The 20,054-nt window shown below is 65.3% G+C and overlaps 4 protein-coding genes across 4 annotated transcripts; 3 read left to right on the top strand and 1 right to left on the bottom strand.

Moving 5' to 3' along the window:
* Positions 1-2,220: 2,220 nt before the first annotated feature.
* On the top strand, positions 2,221-5,477 carry EMIHUDRAFT_112449 (hypothetical protein; the record flags this gene model as incomplete). The annotated part of the gene is made up of 4 exons (XM_005784692.1): positions 2,221-2,633; positions 2,908-3,023; positions 3,562-3,899; positions 4,038-5,477. 4 exons carry the CDS (start codon positions 2,221-2,223, stop codon positions 5,475-5,477), a joined length of 2,307 nt encoding a protein of 768 aa, XP_005784749.1.
* A 2,109-nt stretch (positions 5,478-7,586) lies between these two features.
* On the top strand, positions 7,587-8,796 carry EMIHUDRAFT_231076 (hypothetical protein; the record flags this gene model as incomplete). Its single annotated transcript, XM_005784691.1, has 4 exons — positions 7,587-7,863; positions 8,337-8,390; positions 8,526-8,730; positions 8,766-8,796. The coding sequence occupies 4 exons, from the start codon at positions 7,587-7,589 to the stop codon at positions 8,794-8,796; spliced, it is 567 nt and encodes a 188-aa protein (XP_005784748.1).
* A 1,121-nt stretch (positions 8,797-9,917) lies between these two features.
* EMIHUDRAFT_112448 (hypothetical protein) lies at positions 9,918-15,936 on the top strand (the record flags this gene model as incomplete). Its single annotated transcript, XM_005784690.1, has 7 exons — positions 9,918-10,580; positions 11,277-11,420; positions 11,682-11,866; positions 12,141-12,186; positions 12,547-12,747; positions 14,686-14,884; positions 15,074-15,936. 7 exons carry the CDS (start codon positions 9,918-9,920, stop codon positions 15,934-15,936), a joined length of 2,301 nt encoding a protein of 766 aa, XP_005784747.1.
* Positions 15,937-17,607: 1,671 nt separating this feature from the next.
* On the bottom strand, positions 17,608-18,383 carry EMIHUDRAFT_364643 (hypothetical protein). Its single transcript, XM_005784689.1, has one exon. The coding sequence runs from the start codon at positions 18,375-18,377 to the stop codon at positions 18,009-18,011; it is 369 nt and encodes a 122-aa protein (XP_005784746.1). The 5' UTR covers positions 18,378-18,383; the 3' UTR covers positions 17,608-18,008.
* Between the last annotated feature and the right edge of the window lie 1,671 nt (positions 18,384-20,054).

The raw sequence follows: 20,054 nt of genomic DNA, 5'->3' as shown, positions 1-20,054 counted from the left end.
GATGTGATGTATTGGGGGCGCGACCCCCTCGTGGAGGCTGCGGGCGGGCGCCCACTTATACCGAGAGATCTCAAAACGGGACGGTCCAAAGAGAGGGGAGATCCCCGTGCAGCTGCAGGTAAGGTAAGGTAAGGCGAAGGGAAACGTCTCCACACACAAAAGTGGTGCCTGGGGCAATGAAACGTAAGCGCCCTCCAGTATTGGCGATGGCTGAGACAGCCGCGGCGGCCGCGGGCCGACTCCTGAAACGTGAAAGCAGTGTGGGTGCTGGCCCCTGTCGGTCCCTGTCGGTGTCGCGCCCAGAGTGCATGGTCTCCATGCTGCATGCACCATGGGATGGAGCAGACATAGAAATGATGACATTTTCTCTGACATATGATGAGTATTCGCACAACAAGAGGACATGTGTGTCATGCAGTCAGATCCCCTCACGCGCGCGCGGAGCACACACACACACACACACACACACACACACACACACACACACACACACACTCAAGTGCTCGTCACAAGCTTTGGCGGCAGAGCAGATTTCACGGGCGTTCGAAGTACCGGGTCAAAACCCGTCATGTTGCGTCGGTCTCGACTTGAGTGCCGCTCGACTGGCCGATGAAGAGCGACCCGTACGACGCGCACTTGTCGTCCTCCCTCCTCGCCACATGACGGCCGCCCACCGACACCAACAGTCGCGCTCCGCACGCCTTCGAGGTCAGCTGCGGCCGAGCGACGATCGACTCGTCTCCGATCGCTGGGCGCGGTCACTCTGCGGCCCATCACCCGCCTGCCGATCACCTGTCCGCCTCGCCGCGCGCGGGCCGCTCGCCTGCTCGCCACCGCCGCCGCGCGTCCCCGCGCCGCCACGCTTCCCTGCACCTGACGGCGCTTGAGCTGCGCAGACGGCGCGCGCTCTGGCAGACAGAGCAGCGGCCGCCCAGGCGGTCGCTGCTCCGCCCCGTCCGAATCCGTCCGCCCGCGCGTGCCGCTGCCGCCGCCGCCGCCGCTCCACCCGGTGCCCGTCGTTTCGCAAGCCTGAGCGGGTCGCCAGACACCCGCGAGAGCCAGCAGCTAGAGCGCCGTCGTAGCCGCAGATCGAGTCGAGGAGCTTGATGTCCACGGTAGCAGTTGTGGAGAGCGGTGGCGCGGTGCGTGTAGAGGCGTCGACTGAGGGCTCCCTTTCGAAACGCGACGGGTACGGCATGACAACTGCCAGTACAGTTTTACGCCGGCCAGCGTGAGAGCACAACAGGGAGCCGGCGACCCGTACGCTTTGCGCGTGGCGACTGGTGGCTGTCTGGAGCTCGTGTGAGCTGGGCCGATGCGTGGCCGAGCCGAGAGGACCAGCGAGCGACCACCTTGGCGATGAAGCTTGGCGGCCGGCGCCTCGTCGCCAGACGTCACAGCGGCGTGGACGTAGGAGTGTGCGGCGACGGTTACCGGCAAATCCGGCCCAGTGTGGCCGGCAGCTGCCTAGCGCTGGCCTGTGGCCGGCGCCGCGGTGGCGGAGAAGGCGTCTCGCCGCCGTGGCGGCGGTCGGCAGGTGCGAGCGTGATGCCATCTTGTTGTATAAAATGAACTCGGGCGCACGGGACGCGGAGAAAAAAGAGAGAGGGGTAGGTGTTCTCTAGGCCCCTAAGGGCCCTACGCGCGGCGTGAGAGCTCGGAAGCGAGCTTTGCACGGCGATCGAGGATGGCACGGTTCACCCCCTTCACCGAAGCGATGGAGATGCGTTCCGCGTGGTGTGACACAAATGAGAGGCGGGAGTGGGGAGGGTACGCGGTGCGGTCAACGCCCGAGCGTTGAGCCTTGCGCGCAAGGCGGTTGATCTTTGCAACTGCTGGCGGCGAGAAGCCGCCGCCGAATGTCTCGTGGAGAAGCAGGTTGAACTTGTTGCGTTTGGTGAAGATCCCATCATGGTAGTGGCCACGCTGTGACTTGACGTAGCCTTGGCCGGTGGTGTGGTCGAACGCCCGTTGACCACGGACGCGGCACAAACGGGGCACAAACGCCAGGCTACAAAGACGGGGAGGCACGTAGTGACGCAGGGGAGTCTAGGCGACGGCGGCGTCCTCCGACGCCGCGGCGAGCCTGACGACCTCGCAAAACCCGGACCGCGCCCTTTCTCTTTTCTTCCTTCGCCGGCCTGCACCACAGCCCTCTCCGTCGCCGGCCCGAGGCCCGAAGCCCGAGGCCCGAGGCGCCTCCGAGGCGCCTCCTCTTGCATGCTTGCCGCAGCCTTCGCGACCTCCGCGGCCTCGAGCGTTGCCTCTCAGTGGCCCGTGTCGCGCCGCGGCGTGCTTTTCGCCGCTGTCGCCGCGCCTCTCGCGCCGCTGCGCAGCTCTGCCGCCGTCGACTGCCTTCAGGACTGCCAGTCGAACTGCTTCCGCGTGGCGCCGAAGAGCGGCCGCTACTGTCTCGACTCGTGCGCCGAATACTGCGACCAGCCCGACCGGAGAGACGGTCTCTCTGGAAGCATCTCGAACGACGCCGCCGAGGCGCCGCTGCCCTCCGATGCCTCGCCCCATCTTCCGCCCTCCCCGCGTCACATCGTGCCCTTTCAAAAGAACCAAAAAGAGGGGTGCACGACGCCTCTACGCTGGGGCGCCGGCGCATCGTGCCCTTCCCACCCGCTCAGGTTGGCTGGGCCAGCGCATATGACCCGAAGCGCTTTCTGCCCGGCCAGAGCCCGCAAGGCGTGGTCTACGGCGAGGACAGGCCCGCCCGCGGTCAGATGCTGCACACACACCTGCCCTCGTCTCGGCCTGTGGCGCGCGCGGTGGTCACGCTCCAGCGCCGGGTCGCGTGTGGTGTGCACTCCTCCTCTCTCCGTGCTCGCCTGCCCATGCACGGTGTTGCGGCGCAATCTCCCTCTCTGCAATGCAACTGAACTCGGCACACACGCCTCACAGGCCTCCCGCACTGCCGGATGCGCTCAACCTGGCCCCAACCCTGCGCCGCGCGATTGTCGGTGGCGGCACGCCCAACGGCGGGCCGGCGTCGGTCGAGGCGTTTGGCCCGGCGCGAGGTGACACGAGAACTGAGAACTCACGAGTCCGGGCTTGCCCGCGGGGTTGACACTCGACAGCGCATGCGTACACGCTGGCGCACGTTTGCAATTTTCTTTTAAGAAAGGGCAAAGGAGAGAGAAGTGCATGTAAACTATCGTATGCAAGAGAAGTGCAGTCTGCAGAGGCACCTCACATGCGTCATGCGTCACCGCCTCCGGCACACGGCACATGCGACATGGGATCAAGTGTACATGGGACATCAAGCGCCGACCGAGGTGGAGAGATGCATGGAGAATAAGTCGGTCACGCGCAACGGGCCGCAACCGTTTGCGCGCCGCGCAACCTCGCATCGTCGCTGTCTTGTCTTGCGCACGCCCCTCCGCTCCCGCCTCGCTGCTTCTGCGCGCCCTCTTGTTCCGCTGCGCAGCGACGCGGCCCTCAGCCTTCCCTCTCTCAGAAGGAACTGGCGACAGATTTGCGGAGGCAAAGTAGGGGCGACGCTGCTCCATTGCTCCCTCGGCGCCTCACAGCGCGCTGTTCTCGGGGTACTTGTAGAAGGGTGGCGGCAGCGGCTCGGCGGCGAGGAAGGCGCGCATCATCGTGAAGGAGGCGGCCGGCCGGTAGAGTGGCGCGAGGTGGCCGGCGCCGCGGATGGAGACGAAGGTGACCTGCCCGTCGTTCCACGCCATCGAGAAGCCGCCGTGCACCTGTTTACAAACGGGCGGACGGTCCACCCGGCAGACGCGACAGGTCCGCGCCGCTCCGCCGTGCGCGCCTTGCGGCCGCTCGGCTCGAGGCCAAACGGGCGCCACGGCTGCGTGCGCGGCAGGCGGAGTGGCGCCGAGGCCGAGGTGTTGAGCGGCCCGACCGGCGTCCACTGGTCGGCCTCGCCGGTTCCGTTGCTGAGGAAGGGGGCCCTGGCGAGTTGCAGGCGAGCGAGCACACGCTCCCACAAGGAGGCAAATAGTTCTCGCAGGAGGCTATGGGCAATCAGACATAGACAAATATTCCCCACCTATTGCTTCTTGCAGGCGCTGCAGCTCGACGCGCAGCTGAGCCTCGTGGCGTGCGTCAAGATCGGCAAGAAGCATGATAAGAAGGCCGTACCGGACGATGCCATTCTGCCGGGCCTCTGCGCACACCTTAGCACGAAGCGCATGCTGCTCCTGCTCCATCACTCGACCCTCCGCTCGGCACATCCTCTCTTGACAACGCTCGCCTCCTCCACAGTCCAGCGCGTCCTGCAATTCGCAGCGCTGCCGCTGGCCAAAGACATGCACGCCACCGTGGATTCCCTCTGGACTTTGGCCGCAGACGCGTTGCACCCGCATGACGCGAGTCAGGCAGCCCCTGCGAAGGAGGGCAATAGGCGACCCTTGTCGTTGGGTGTCCTGTGGTCAATGTCAATCCTGTCCGCGCTTCTTGCAGGGCTTGGCGGCGTCTTTCAGCGGTACATCACAACGCGCGAGCGCTTCGAGAGCGGTTCGCCCTCGAGCGTCGCCATCCTCGGCTGCGTCGCGACGCTTAACGCCGTGATCCTGCTCCCGGCAGCGCTGCTGGAGAGCCGACCCTGCAGTGTGGGAGCAGGAGGCCGACCGCGGGCGCGGATGCTGGCCTTTGTCGTCTACGGTCTGCTGCAGCTTGGCCGCATGCTCTCGACCCTGCAATCTGCGACAATGACCCTCGCATACAACGTTGAGATGGTGGGGATGCTGTCGCCCTTTTGTACCGCAGTCGCGGCGCGGCTGGTGCTCAAGGAAGAATTTCCGCCGCTGCTCTTCCCAACCCTGCTCCTGACGCTTAGCGGGACTGGCCTGGTCGTGCTTGGGCAGGGTGCCCTCGCTAGTCACGGCGCCTTCACCTCGCTCGACCTCGCCGGGATGGGCCTGCAGAGCGCTTCTGTGCTGATGGCCACCGCAGTCAGGCTGAGCCACAGACTGAGCGAGGGGCTGCTCAGTAGCTCCGAGCTCATGCTCGCGCAGTTCTCGGTGAGCGCGCTGCCGTCGATGCTCTCTGTTGCTCTGCGGGACCGCAAGTCTCTCCATGCCATCCTTGCCCTTTCGCCGGGCGGTGTGGCCAGCTTCTTTGGCCTGGCCTGGGGTGTCTACCTAACTGCCAACTACCTGCAAATCATGGTCAACCGCACTCTCGGAACAATTCGGCACTCGGCCGCCAGCGGTCTGCGCCTAGTCGCCACTTGTCTCGGCTCCGCCATCCTTCTCCACGAGCTGCCAACGAGCGGGTGCGAGCTCGCTGGCCTCGCGTTGGTGGCACTCGGCGTGGCGCTCTTCTACTCTGCGCAGCTCTATCTTGCCCACCCGGTCGCCCGGAGGCATCTCATCACGGCGTCCACATACAGCGCTCGGCTGGATGAGCTTGGCGAGGAGTCGACGACGCGCAAGCTGCAGGCGATGCCCTCGCGATGGGACTGCCGCGCTGCATCTCGCGATCCCTCGCTCCTGCTAGTTTGACGCCTGGCTGATGGAGCATTCGACCTAGTAACCGTAGCATATCCAAAGCATGCCATCTCGTAATCTCACCGTGTGGGGAGGCCATGTGGCGCAGAGCCGCACGTACACAGGTTGACGTATGCTGTGCGCCGCGTGGACATCGCGAGAAAAAGAATTACACACGGCCCGCGGCGTTCTGTCTTTTGCTTTTGCCGTCCTCCCATCCCTCCCTTGGTTTGTCTGTTTTCTTTCTTTCTTTCTTTCTTTCTTTCTTTCTTGCTTTTGCTTTCCTCTAGCGCGAGCGCTCGCCCGCATTCCTACTCGTAATTAAATTAACTCGTTGCCGGGTTAGTTCGGCTTGACCCGGTGGAACCTGCGCAACGTGTAGAGACAGAGATTTTTGAACTCTTCCGCGTTTACAAGGGGGATCTGACTCGATCGGGGTCCGACTGCAAATTTCTCTTTCCTCGTCATCACCTCGGGTATCTCGGCGGGATCTCGTATAAAAATCTCGTCCCCGGATCGGAGGACCCCGGGTGAGGCCTGGAGTCAACTGTCGGAGGAGGAGAGAGTCGAGCTGACTCGGCCTCTGCGAGTGGAGTCGGGCCGTGCGAGCCCACCGGGGGTAGACCCGTCGCGGCGTCGGCTGGACCGCCGTGATTTACGACAAGAGGGACCGCGCCTTCCCGAGCTTAGTGAGGAGCAGGAGGAAGGGGAGGGCGAGCCGAGAACGATAGAGAGGCCACGGGTGCGGGCGCGACTCGCTGACCAGGGAGAGCCGGCCCGACCTCCTGGAGAGGGGGGCGACGAGACATGATGCCGCCGCCCTCACCCGGGGAGTCAGTCGGGCGCGGGATCGCCGGAGACGGAGTCAACAGGATCAAGCAGAGAGGGCGAGACGGCGGCGGGGCCGCGGCCGAAAAAGGCTAGGAGGGGGGGCCGGGCCCCGCATCCGTTGCCCAACCAGCGGAAAGCGAGTGGGGGGAGGATCGAGGGGATAAGAGGGCCCCTCCGGACCGAGGGGGGGAGGCCGAACGGAGAAGCCTCGAGGGGTGACGTCGAGTGAGGATGTACGTCGTGTGCGTGTCTGGTGTTTATTAGCTCCGAGTAGAGCGGGCGCTCCGCTGCTAGGGGAAACCTGGAGCGCGGACTATAACCCTCGGAGACCCGTGTTTACTTTACGGCCCTCTCCCTGCGAACGCGCACCCCCCCTAGGGGTCAGGGCTCTCTAGCCCGTAGCCCGATCCCGATCATCCGGCCCGCTGGGTGCGCTTCTCAGCTCCCCGGCCCTGGATGTGAGGCTAATGACTGCACTCCAAGTGCTCCAAGTCCCCGGGGATCGGCCTTTCCAATCGCCGGACCTTCGAATTGGGAATGCCGAGCGATTGCAATACCCTTCTCAACGTGGGAATTCCTCTCATCGCCGTCGGGGAGAGGGGGGACGACACTGCTTCGGCAGCGTGCACCTCGATCCTGTACCGTGTTTGTTATGACCCCCCCCAATGAACACACCAGAGAGGGAGGGCGAGACGGTCGATCGAGGGGTCCCGTACCACGCGGAATCGACCCTATCCGGTGCTCAAGTGCTCAAGTGTGTGTGTGTGCTGGCGTCGTGTGTGTGTGTGTGTGTGTTTCTCGCGCCTTGCTTCCGGCAGGGGGGGGCTCCGCCGGACTCCGCCAGGACTGGAAGAAATGCGAGGTCGGGGCCCACTGTGAAATGCGAGGTACTCGAGCGAGTAAACGGAAGCCCATTCATCGGATGGTAAATGATTCATCGGCATCTTGACAGTGCAACAGTGAGAGAGCAGTGAAACACTTTCGCCGAGCGGACACGGACAGGGGGGGAGGTCGGGGGGGGGGGGGGGGGCCCCCGCCTGAAACCCTTATTGCCCCCCCCCCCGCCATTGAACAAAAAAACCCCGGTTTTTCTAACCCGCCCCAGATGGCCAATCTCGACAAGCCCCCCCGGAACAAAAGTGAACCGGCCCCCCCCCCCCCAAAGGAGCACCGCCTTGCTCCGCACAGCGCGCACCGCACGCGTCGCAGCGCTCAGAAGACGGCACCGCCTCGCGCGCTTGCCGTCGGCGCTGCCTCGCTCACCCGCCGCCGGCCGGCGCAGGCGTCTCGTCGATGCACGACTGGACGCAGCGCAACACCGAGTACCCGTCCTCCGACGGCGGCAGCGTCTCGCGCACCGACTCGGTCGGCGCGACTCTCTGGAACTGGGCGAACGGCCGCTCGACTGGCCCGTCTGCGCAGACGACGCCGGCTACGAGCCGCGACGCGAGCGTGGACGGCGGCGCGCAGTTTGCGGGCGGCACCCTCCCCGGGGGTGCCGGAGGCATCCCGACCGTCGCGTCCAACAGCAGCCTCTGGAACTGGCGCGTCTTCGCTCTCTCTCGCAGCTGTAGCTGTATGACCGGGAGTCGCCACTCATGCACATGCACATGAACATGAACATGAACATGACATGCACATGCACATGCACACGTACTGTGTGCAGGCGCTCCTCCCTGTCGCGCGAGTCCTCCGTCGCGTCGAGCATGGACGGCGGCGGCGGCATGACTCGCAGCTCCTCTGTCGGGCTCACGCTGTGGAATTGGGCAAACGGGCGCATCTCCCCGCCCTCGTCCGAGGCAGGCACACACACACACACATCACCATCGCGCACCGGGCCTTGCAGCTTGAATGCGCGGAGCTCCTGTCTTTTCGACGTGGAGTCGCGAGGGTCGCCCCCCCCTGCCCCGGCACCCCTTGTCCGCGTCTGTGTGGAGAAGCTCACCTGACCCTACCTCACCCCCATGCTCGTCGCGCGAGCCGTCCGTTACTTAATTAGTTAACGAGTAGTATTAATGAATGTGACCCTCTCTCTCACCGCAGGCTCGTCGCGGGAGCCGTCCGTCAAGGGCGGGAACGCCTTCCTTGCCGGCGGAGGTGGCGGGCCTGGCGTGGACGGGCCGGCACCCTCGCCAAAGGACTACTCCTCCTCGCACGGAGGCATGCCGCGTCCAGGACACGTCCATGACATGTCCGAGACATGTCCGCAGGACTACTCCTCCTCGCACGGAGGCATGCCGCGCAACTCGTCGGCCTCGCGCCTGTGGGCGTTTGGGCAGGGCGCCGGCCGCTCGCCGACCACGAGCCCGCCCGTCTCGCGCGAGGCGAGCGCGCACGCCGGCAGCGAGCTCCGCGGGCTTGGAGCTATGCGCTTGTCCGTGCCAGGGACGTCGCACGGCACTACCGGCTCGCCGGCCCCGCTTGCCATCCCCGGACGGTCCGTTTCATGCCGCCGCGATTTCTTTTTTCTAGGCACGACCGGCTCGCCGGCGCCGTCGCCTAAGTGAGCCGGCATCGCGCCGCCGCGTAGCGAGGCTGTGGTCGAGGGGCAAGGGGAGCATAGGCTTTTGATGCCCGCGCGGCAGAAGCTGGCTCCTGAGTTTCCCTCTTCGAGTTTAATCTCCGGCCTCTCTGGCCTTGCGTCTCCAGCTCTGCTCTCCCGCCCCTGCGGCGGCGGCCGCCGCCGCCGCCCCGCGCGCAGTGTGGGCGCGCGCGGGGCTGCGGACAGGCTGAGACAGAGTTCTCCCATGCGGTCATCAGACAGAGGTCACTGCACACATGGCCCCTCTCGTTATTCTACGTTTTGTGCACAGGGGCTCCACTAAATGTCTTCCTGAGTTCCAGTCTCAATGTTACAACTCACACACGCCCTCCATTGCTCCAAGAAAAAAGTGCTATGGCCGGCTCGGCCGTTTAAATTCCTCTCGCACTCGGCGGCTGCCAAGCGAGCTCAAAGTGCAGATTGGCACGTCGCTCGTGGCCGGAGCGCGTCGCCACGGAGGCGCAGTTGGCCACCGACGCGAGCTCAGCGACCCAGGCATTCGCGCTCGGCTAGCAGGCGCCGCTCTGCGAGCGAGCGCGCTAACTCCCATTGCGCGGAGATACACTACGGAACCGAATCGAGACCTGGAAATGACGTACGTCCTAGGACGGCCGACTAGAAAATGAAACCTATGCTTGACAACGAAACCGGAGCCAGAATTCCTGGGGCCAGTTTTGCTGCGGCGCGAAAACGAATCTGCGAGGCGTGGCCGCTCACGCGGCCCGATGGGGAGGAACGGGGCGGACTACGGGGATCGGCTTCTTACACCGCCCTTCCTTGCAGCGAGCCCCCCTCCAACCCACCCGCGCTAGGTCTCGGGGGACGAAGGGGTCACACCCGACGACCTCGGGAACTAACTAGCCGGGGCAGTCGGAGAAGGGGCAACTCCGTGCACTGACGGTCGGCCGTCAGAAAACACGCCTCCGTGGCTCGGGTTACACCAATCCTCGCTACCCAACGGCCAAAGGATATCCGAGAACCTCGAGAGAGAAAGGATACATGTATCCATCTGGAGAAACCTCGAGAGGGCGGTTACCGACCGAACGCCGGTCCGCCGGCTTTGACGCCCTTTCCCGGCTGCGATGCAGCTGGACGAGCACCTCGAGCCGCGGCCTCCTCTGCCTGCCGAAGCTACACAGCTGGAGCTGCTTCATGCGCAGATGGCCTCGCTTCAGGCCCGTGTTCGCAAAATGGAGGAGGAGGCGGCGGCGCCGTCGGCAAGTGGCATATTCAGCCTCAAGGAGAACTCGGTTCTCAGCACGGCGGCCGAGGATGCGAGCGCAAAGGAGGGCGACCTGCTCGAGGAGGCGGACGTCTCCAGCGTCTTCAACATGTACGGCTGGTGTCTCGATACCGCCTTCGGAGACGTGCAGGAGTGGGGTGGCGTCAACCTTCTCTCGGCGAGCGGCAAGATCCTGCTGCTTGCGGCGCTCGCCTTCATCCAGCTTACCTTTGCCTTTGGCGTGTACGACGTCTCGATGCTGTTCAAGCTGCGCGACGACACGAACGCCTTCAAGCCCTTCGTCGACAACTCGCTCTTCTACGCCGACGCGGCCACGGACGGGCGCGTGCCGATCATCAACATCTACTGCTCCGCCTTCTCGCTCCTCCTCCTCTCCCTGCTCGTACGGCAAGAGACGCAAGGCACCATCCTCTCGATGTGCCCCCTCGAGCCCATCCTGCTTCCCCCGCCGCCCGCGCAGCGGTACAAGCCGACCGCCCCGCTGACCGCCGCCGGCATGGCGGTGCGCGCGGTGTTCGCGATCGTGCTGCAGGTCTTTTGGAGCATCCGGATGTGCATGCTCCCTGGGATGTGCCTCATTGCAACTTCGCTCATCAACGCGCAAGCGGACAACGCCCTCGACATCGTCCTCAACTCGGCGGCCGTCTAGACACCTCCGAGACACCTCCGAGACACCTCCGAGACACCTCCGAGACGCCTCCGAGACACCTGCGAGACACCTCCGAGACACCTCCGAGACACCTCCGAGACACCTCCGAGACACCTCCGAGACACCTCCGAGACACCTCCGAGACACCTCCGAGACACCTCCGAGACGCCTCCGAGACACCTGCGAGACACCTCCGAGACACCTCCGAGACACCTCCGAGACACCTCCGAGACACCTCCGAGACACCTCCGAGACACCTCCGAGACACCTCCGAGACGCCTCCGAGACACCTGCGAGACACCTCCGAGACACCTCCGAGACACCTCCGAGACACCTCCGAGACACCTCCGAGACACCTCCGAGACACCTGCGAGACACCTGCGAGACACCTCCGAGACACCTCCGAGACACCTCCGAGACACCTCCGAGACACCTCCGAGACACCTCCGAGACACCTGCGAGACACCGTCCTCAACTCGGCCGCCTGTTCACAGCTCGAGCTGTGAGGGAGGGGGCGCCGCCTCCTGTACAGCTGAGAGCTGTGAACAGGCCGCCGTCGCGTTTATCCTCGAGCTGGACGAGTTGCTGTACGAGCAGATCGTGCCGCTCCAGTCGCGCGCTGCCTACGAGGAGCGGCAGAGCAACTCGCCCCGCGCCTCGTCCCCCATCGCGTCGCGGCGCGGCCGCACGCTGGTTGGCCTCCAGAAACCTTCTAGGAGCCTTCTAGGAGCCTTCTAGGAGCCTTCTAGGCGCGGCCGCACGCTGGTTCGCTTCCAGGAACCTTCTAGGAACCTTCTAGGAGCCTTCTAGGAGCCTTCTAGGCGCGGCCGCACGCTGGTTGGCCTCCAGGAACCATCTAGGAAGCTTCTAGGAGCCTTCTAGGAGCCTTCTAGGCGCGGCCGCACGCTGGTTCGCTTCCAGGAACCTTCTAGGAACCTTCTAGGAGCCTTCTAGGAGCCTTCTAGGCGCGGCCGCACGCTGGTTGGCTTCTACTCGAACGCGGTCCTCGCCCTCGATTTTGCGATCGGCCTCTGCTGCTACCTCGCGTCTGCCGGGGACGGCGGCAAGGAGAGCCGGCTCGTGCCGGGGCTCTACCCAAGCAGCGAGCCCGACTACCCGCTGGAGTACACCTACCTCAAGTACCACGTCCTCCTCCGCGCCCTCCTCCTCGCGGCCTGGAGGGGACCCTTCCGGGACCCTTCCGGGACCCTTCCTGGACCCTTCTAGGCGCCCTCCTCCTCGCGGCCTGCGAGATGCACGTCAACTACGGACCCCGCCGCGAGGTGCGGGCGCTGTGGGCCGACGAGTTCAGGGCGTCGCTCTCGCTCTGCTCCGCCGCGCTCGCAGGGCGCGTCGGACTCCTGTACGGCATGGCTGTGAACAGCGTCTCTTCACACCTCCGGCTGTGAACAGGCGCGTCCTCCTGTACGGCATGGCTGTGCTCGGCTTTGCGTGCGCCGTCTACACGATCGGCCAGGCCGCGCTGCTGCAGCCGTTGGGGGGAGCCTTCTCGGACCCTTCTCGGAACCGTCTCGGAACCTTCTAGGCCGCGCTGCTGCAGTCGTTGGGGGGAGCCTTCTCGGACCCTTCTCGGAACCGTCTCGGAACCTTCTAGGCCGCGCTGCTGCAGTCGTGGGGGGAGCCTTCTCGGAGCCTTCTCGGAACCGTCTCGGAACCTTCTAGGCCGCGCTGCTGCAGTCGTGGGGGGAGCCTTCTCGGACCCTTCTCGGAACCGTCTCGGAACCTTCTAGGCCGCGCTGCTGCAGTCGTGGGGGGAGCCTTCTCGGACCCTTCTCGGAACCGTCTCGGAACCTTCTAGGCCGCGCTGCTGCAGTCGTGGGGGGAGCAGTCCCTCGGGGGGGGTCTGGTCGAGTTCGTGCCTGCCATCGGACAGTGCGTCGACCAGGCCTTTGACCCGTCCAGTGCGGACCCGAACGCGCCGCTCTGCGGCGCCCTCTCGCCGTCGTGCGGCGCGGAGCTGTACCCGCGCGGCAACGCCTCCAGCTACGCGGACTTTGAGGTTGCGTGCAAGGACCTGCACAACAGCGAGCCCTTCTACTCCCGCCTCCAGAACTTCATCGCGGCCTCGCGGACGTGCATCCCCGAGCTGATGCGAGATATAGCCGAGATATAGCCGAGATACTGCCGAGATACAGTCGCGGACGTGCATCCCCGAGCTGATGCGAGTTGCAGCCGAGATGCAGCCGAGCTGCAGCCGAGGTATCAGCGAGATGTAGCCGAGGTATTCCCCACACGGAGACGAACCTTCTCGGAACTGTCCAGGCGCGCCTTGTGGGCCGACGAGCTGCGCGTGCCATCGCCGCTCTGCGGCGAGGGGGGCGGCGGCCCGCCGCTGTAGTCCGGCGGCGAGGGAGGCAGCGACGGCGGCTCCCCGCCGCACATATCGGTGTCGAGGGACGCAGCGCCGGTGCGGTGTGGCAACTTCCGCTTGTGAGGTAGGAGGCCGCTCGCGGTCTCCGGAGGCGGCTAGAGTTAGGGTAGGGTGATGTGCTCGACCATGCAGAGTCGTGAGGTGGCTCGTACGGTACGGCATGCCTGAGTGTGCGAGCGCAGCAGCTCGAGCGACAGTGTGCGTTTCTGTGTCTGGAGTTGCATGGTACTCGCGACTCGCGTCTCGCGAGTAGTGTCAAACCGGTGCCTTGGACCTTGGTCTTGGTCGTTCGGTTCCGCACCCATGACTGTACGGCAATCGAGGCTGCCTTCCCCACTACCTGCAGTTCACTCGTCGCCTCTGCCCTCTCCGGCGAGCCCTCCTCTCTATTTCTTTCGGAAGGGCTGCCAGCCTTTCGACGTCGGGGCAGTGACTGTCGGGACGGGCGCGCTGGACCAAGGCGGGCTCGCCGCGTTATAAAGAAGAAAACGCCCGAGGCACCAACACAGAGCCTGCTGGCACCCTTTCGCCCTTCTCATCACTGCCCCGGCGCCCACGCCTCCCCGGCGCCCACGCCTCGATCTTCTTGGGCAGCAGCCGAGCTGGTCCTGCAGGTCGCCGTGGCCCGACTTGCCAAAGCCTCCCCAGCCCCAGCTCCAGACAGCGCCGTTGGCGGTGAGGGCGAGGCTGTGAGCCAATCCAGCCGACACAGCGACGACGCGCTGCCCCGCCAAGGCCTCGACCTTCTTCGGCTGCCGCTGCTCCTGCCCGTCGCCGTGGCCCAGCTGGCCGTCGCCTCCAAAGCCCCAGCTCCAGAGGGCGCCGTCGCGCGTCGGCGGAGATGGCGAGGCTATGTTCGCCTCCAGCCGTTTGTTTCGCACACTCCACGTGGAGCACTTGGCGCACTTGGAGCACTTGGAGTGCAGTCATTAACCGCACATCCAGGGCCGGGGAGCTCAGAAGCGCAGGTAGGTAGGTAGGTAGTAAGGTGAAGAACAGCCAGGCTCGGACTGGACACCAACGCGGTATGGGTGGACGCTAGACAGATGATGACGACACGCACGAGCGCACCAGCGTGTCCCGCAAAATTGAAGAAAAGCCGCTACAGGAGTGACATGAGTTCTGACGCCGTCGCCGCGGGCAAACCCCGGAAAGTGCGGCAAAAATAAGCGCCTGCACGTGTAGGCGCGCATCTTAGCCAAGGCTCGCGCCAGCACGTGTAGGTGCTTGTGTCAGATACGCGCCCACACGTGCAGGTGCGAGCCCTAGCTAACATGAGCGCCTCCACGTGCAGATGCGCATTTGGCGAGCTCGCCAAATGCGCATCTGCACGTGGAGGCGCTCATGTTAGCTAGGGCTCGCACCTGCACGTGTGGGCGCGTATCTGACACAAGCACCTACACGTGCTGGCGCGAGCCTTGGCTAAGATGCGCGCTTACACGTGCACGCGCTTATTTTTGCCGCACTTTCCGGGGTTTGCCGTCGCGGGATTACCCCTTTGCGCGGCAGCAGGATTGCGATTTACGTTTGTTTGATTTTGAGGCTTTCGGAGGCTTTGGAAATTAGGAGGTTCGCAGCACCCTGAGGGAGGCGGCGAACCAGCTGAGCAACAAACTTTCGCACGCTCAGCACCTGGACGAGGTCACATGGACCACCAAGAACTGGCACGGGCTGCAGATGCAGCGCTTGTCTGTCGTCCTCCACACCGCCGTGGCGTGGCAGACGGTGAACGAGCTAGCGTGCAGGGAGAGCGGCATTGTGCATGGTGCGGAGTGCATTGCCGTTCTTAACGGAGTCGCTTAGGCGGCTCCGGTGGTGAGCCTGTGTGTGTGCCAGTCCGCGCCAGTCCGCGCCCTTGTCGTGCCAGTGTGCTGTGAGAGAGGCTAAGGTCAAGAATTCTTCAATTAGCCTCTCCGCTTGGAGGAATCCCGCACACACAGGATGGTTGTCATAGAGGACCCGCTCTTCGTCTCCCTGCGCGTCGGCGGTGTCACGCTCGCCACCATGCACGTGCGCGAGATCGACTTCTTTCAGCTCGGCGTCACGGAAGTCGTCGACGCGCAGGAGCAGTTTGCGGAGGCCCGGCGCATGTACTTTCCCAACTTGGGATCCGCCCTTGGCGCGCTGCTTGCGCGAGCGCTCCCCGTGTTTGGCCAGCCGGAGCACGGCTCATCCTGGGCCCACGTGTACGTGGTCGGCGAGTTGCCAGAGGAAGAGCTGGGCACGGCGCGGCGCGGCCAGGGCACTCGGGCCGTCTCACCGCTCGCGGCGATGCGCCAGGTGAGGGTGCTTCGAGAGGAGGACGGAACGGGCCGATGGCTGCCGGTCCATCTTCTCCGCCCGTTCGTCCCGCCTGACATGCCTGCCGACGCCGCGCAGCGCCGCATAGACGAGGCCCTGCGCGAGGGCCGGCACCACTCGGACGAGCAGCTGCCGCGCGAGCAGCGCCGCAAGCGGCCCCGCCCGTCCGACGTCGTGCGCGCCCCCCGGGGGGGCGGGCCGTTTGTCTGCAAGCGTGGCGACCCCACGAAGCGGCGGAAGGTCAACACCAAGGCGGGCATGGTCTTCTTTGTCGACCGGCTCGGCGCGATGCCGCACGCGATTGAGCGGGTGGAGCGGGAGGGGCCGCCGGGAGCCGACTACAAGGTGCTCTGCATGCGGCCCATCCTGGCCGAGACGGAGGATCAGGACGTGCGCGTGCCCGAGTGGGAGCTCCTCTTCCTGCACGAGCGCTTCCACGCGCACTGGCGCCTCGCTTTTTACTCTTTGAGCCTCCCTTTCCGCCACCTTGAGCGCGCGCTGCTGCGACGCGTGTAGGTGCTCGCACACGTCGAACGCACGGATCACCGAGGCGCTCGAGAGGGCGGTGATTGCGCACGCGCGGTTCCGCGACAAGCTGAGCGAGCACGACATCTTCCGCTCCTTTGTCACGGATGTGAGCGTGCCGGTACCGAGCCGATTTAGCAGGACGGCGGTGCGCGACCTGCCGGCATTTAGGTTTAGCGGCACGGGGCCTGACGGCGAGTTTGTACCAGGGATCGATCGCCTCGATTCAGACCGTAGAAAGTGGGTCATCCCGCGCGAATCGTCGGCGGGAGGCTCGTCTACTGGGACGCGTCCCAGCGGGGAGTGAGAGAGAGGCGCTGGGCGGTTGTCATCCCGCGCGCCGCTAGCGCGCCGCTAGAGGTAGAGTCAGTAGCACTAGTGGGTGCGAGAAAGTCATTCGCGCATAAAGCAGAAAGAGGTCGATGTCGCGAACGTGCATGGACAATGGTTGGGTAGTAGGGCTAGAGGGTCGCTCTACACTTAGCCTCTGCAGCGAGCGAGCGCTCAACTTAGCCCCCGCACGGAGCCGGGCTCAGACTTAGACGCTGGAAGGCCGGGGGCCATGAACTTAGACGACACGAGGCCAACTCCGGGTAAAACCCGGGTATACCTGCAAAAGTCCAGGTTTACCCGAAAAATACCTGGACGCGGTCCCGACCAGCGTATGCCGCGCACGACGCCATATCGCCGTCTCCCAGGGCCAGTGCGCTACTTGCGGCGCGCAACGCCTGCTCAAGTACGCGCACCGTACCATGTGCTGCCGCTATGCGTGCCTTAAGGCGGCTGCGGCGAAGCGGCGGGCGCGGCATGCCGATGGCAGTGCGGACGATGCGGTTGCGATGTGTTCTGCTTCAAGATCGTGGCGGTGCTTGGCATGCACTTCTGCGATCCCAATCAGCTCATCGCAACGAAGCAGCGCAACAAGCTGGCTGCTGCCAACAAGGCCCTATGCTACCTCACGCGCGGATCGTTCAAAGAGGACCAGCATACACAGGCTTCTCTGACATGCGTTTGTTTGAGCTTGAGGCTATTTGTGAGAACTATTTGGCTAGATGTCGCCGAAGTGCGCTCAAGAAGCAGCAACGAGAATCGGAAGAGGAGGATGCTGAGGCGGCGATTGCTGAGCATGAGGAGGATCGATCGCCCGCCGCGCAGGCGAAGAAAATTTGGGCGCGAGCGCCGTATATCGCGTGCCATGGCCGACTTAGCCGGTGTAAGAGGCTCCCGCTGATCTTAGACCGCGTAAGCACTCCAGCGTGGCTAGCCACACTTAGACCCGTTAAGCCGCGAGGCTCAGAACTTAGACTACTACCCAACCAGTGCATGGACCATGCTCCATGCGATGGTGGCGAGCGTGACAACCCGCCCGACGCGCGCAGGGAGACCGGAAGAGCGGGTCCTCTATGACAACCATCCTGCACACCAGGGGCGTTCCTGCAGCCGAAGGGGTGTAAGCCGTAAGCGGATGTGGGGGCGCCGGACATGCGCCGAGGCGAACAGGGCGCCGGGTTTCTTTGGCTTGAGGAGAAATTCTTTTTCTCGCACGACACTCGGCTCCCGTGGTGTACCTGTGTTAGTGCCAGTGCGCGCCAGTCCCGTGCCTAGAGTAAACAAAAAAGAAAGTTTTCTCGCCCTCTGCCGCCTCGGAAGGCAATGAGCTCGGACAGCGAGTGGTCTGCCTCGGACAGCGACGGCGGCAGAGACAACTCGGGCTCAGAGTGGTCCGGCTCGGAGAGCGAGGAACCGCCGAAGAAGAAGCGCGGCGGAGCCAAGAGGCCTGCGCCGCCCAAGCGCTCGGTTGAGGCGCCGCAGCGGGCCGTCGCAGCGGGCGCGGTCGCGCGCCCCCTAGAGTAGCATGCGCGGTCGGGCCGCAATCTGCGGTGCCCTGGACACTCCACTCGCAGCCTCTCGATCGGAGCGCAAAATGCGTCTCCTCGACCCATGTAGCAGGTGAGACCCGGCGCGGCAGCAGCAGGGGCGGCGGCGGTGGCGGCAGCAGCGGCGGCGGCGGCGGCGGGCGCGGCGCGAAGAAGCGGGCTTGGGAGGGCGCGGTCGCGCGCCCCCTAGAGTAGCATGCGCGGTCGGGCCGCAATCTGCGGCCCTGGACACTTCACTCGCAGCCTCTCGATCGGAGCGCAAAATGCGTCTCCTCGACCCATGTAGCAGGTGAGACCCGGCGCGGCAGCAGCAGGGGCGGCGGCGGTGGCGGCAGCAGCGGCGGCGGCGATGAGGACGACAGCAAGGACGAGGACGAGGACGAGGCCAGCTCGGATGCGGGGCTCGCCGGCGACGCGGCGCTGCCCGCCGCCGGCATCGAGGCCGCGAGGCGCGAGATTCCTGAGGCCGACGACGTGCAAGCGGGCGACTCCGAGAGCGCCATGATCGCAGCATTGATCCGGCGAGTCCGGGCCGAGCTGCGCCGCCAAAAGCATGGAGCTTCGGCCAAGGTGACCACCGACGCGGATGAGATCGCAACAATGTACGCGGCCGCGCTCGACAAGGGCGGCGGCGCGCCGCTCCGCGCCGTGTACGAGAGCATCGGCAGGCTGCTCGAGAAGCTCTTCGTCGACGACGTCGAGGGGCTCGGCTGGCTGAAGGGCGTCCTCTCCTGCTCGCACCGCGAGGCCGCCCTCGGCTGCGCGGCCCTCGCCGTCATTCTCTCCTTCACCACCGTGCGCGCCGCGCTCACCGAGGCGGGCTTCTTCCAGCTGCTGGAGGACGTCAAGGAGGACCCGCGATTCTCCGCGTGCACCGAGGCACACACCGCCACCTGCACGCGCCGACTCATCACACACAGTGCACACACAGCGCCACGCACAGGCACATGTCGCTCTGCTCTCTTACTCCACTCGCATCCCGCTCAGGCCAACTTCCTTCGCGCGCTGATCTGGAGCGGCGTGCGGCGTCGCGTGACCGCGTGGTCGGACCAGCTTATGCAGCTGATTGTGCGCTTGATCCCGTGCTACTATGGGGCCGAGCTCGCGCTCGCTCGCGCGGTGGCGCCCGACGCCCCGACCACGGAGCAGCGGGGCTCCTACGCGCACTTCGTTGCGCAGGGCCACCTGCTGCGCAGCGAGCGCATGAGCAAGCTGTTCGTTGAGGATGGCTCGCTCAACGAGTGGTTCGGAGGCAGCCCCAGCACGCGCACTCACGCGCGCGCACACACCACACCACACCGCACCGCACAGTCCACACACACACACACACACACACACACACACACACACACACACACACACACACACACACACACACACACACACCGCTTTTCTCGGCGCGAGAGACACACGCGCGCGGCGCAGAGATGCACTTCAAGTTCGTAGGCGCCGCTGCCAAGTTCTGCGTCTTCGACTACCGGGGCGAGTGGGTCACGTACGCCGTGCGCACGGCAGCGCTTCTCCCCCGCGCTTGACGACTCTCACGGCAGGCGAACTTTATCTAGGCGCCCCTTTGCCTCGCGGGCGGAGGCGGTCGCCGTCGTTCTGGAGGTGATCCGCGGCAGCGAGGCCGACGTCTCGCCCGGCGAAGCCATCTCGCCGGCGCGGCACTTGCTGACCGAGTCGCTCGAGGTGTCGGCGCAGCGCGCGAACCGCTGGCTGGAGCAGGCGAGCGACAAGCAGCCCGAGTGCTTGTTCCTGCCGGGGGTCCGGTCATACAAGATTTGCCGCGGCGACGGCGAGGCGTGGATCGCGCTCGAGGCGTGGAGCGCGTCGATGGCTGCAGCCATTGGCGTGCCGTTCGCTCTCTCGCCGGTCGCCGACGGCGTGGCGCGCGACGCCGCCGGCGGGTTGGCGGCCGTGCCGGCGGCGGCGTCGCCGATCGAGCTCAAGATTTTCCGCCAGCACCGCGACACGACGCTCGATTCGCTCGAGAAGCTCGCGGAGGAGACCGGCGAGGACGCGCAGACGGCGGTGCGCCAGCTCGCGGTGCTGGCGGACGGGCGGGCTGAGCAACTCGATGCCGTCTTCGAGCTCGACCGCGCCCCGCTGCGCCAGCGACTCGAGGGCTGCTCGCCGCAGCTGGCGGCAGCGGCCGACGAATTCGTCGCGGCGTCTTTCGCGCTCCTGCGGCACTGCGAGCGCGGCGACGTGCGGGGCGGCGCGCCCTCC

This window comes from Emiliania huxleyi, assembly GCF_000372725.1.
Source record: "Emiliania huxleyi CCMP1516 chromosome Unknown EMIHUscaffold_169, whole genome shotgun sequence".
Taxonomy (NCBI): domain Eukaryota; phylum Haptophyta; order Isochrysidales; family Noelaerhabdaceae; genus Emiliania; species Emiliania huxleyi.
The sequence above is the reverse complement of the archived record's forward strand: the minus strand, read 5'-3'. Positions and strand labels throughout refer to the sequence as shown.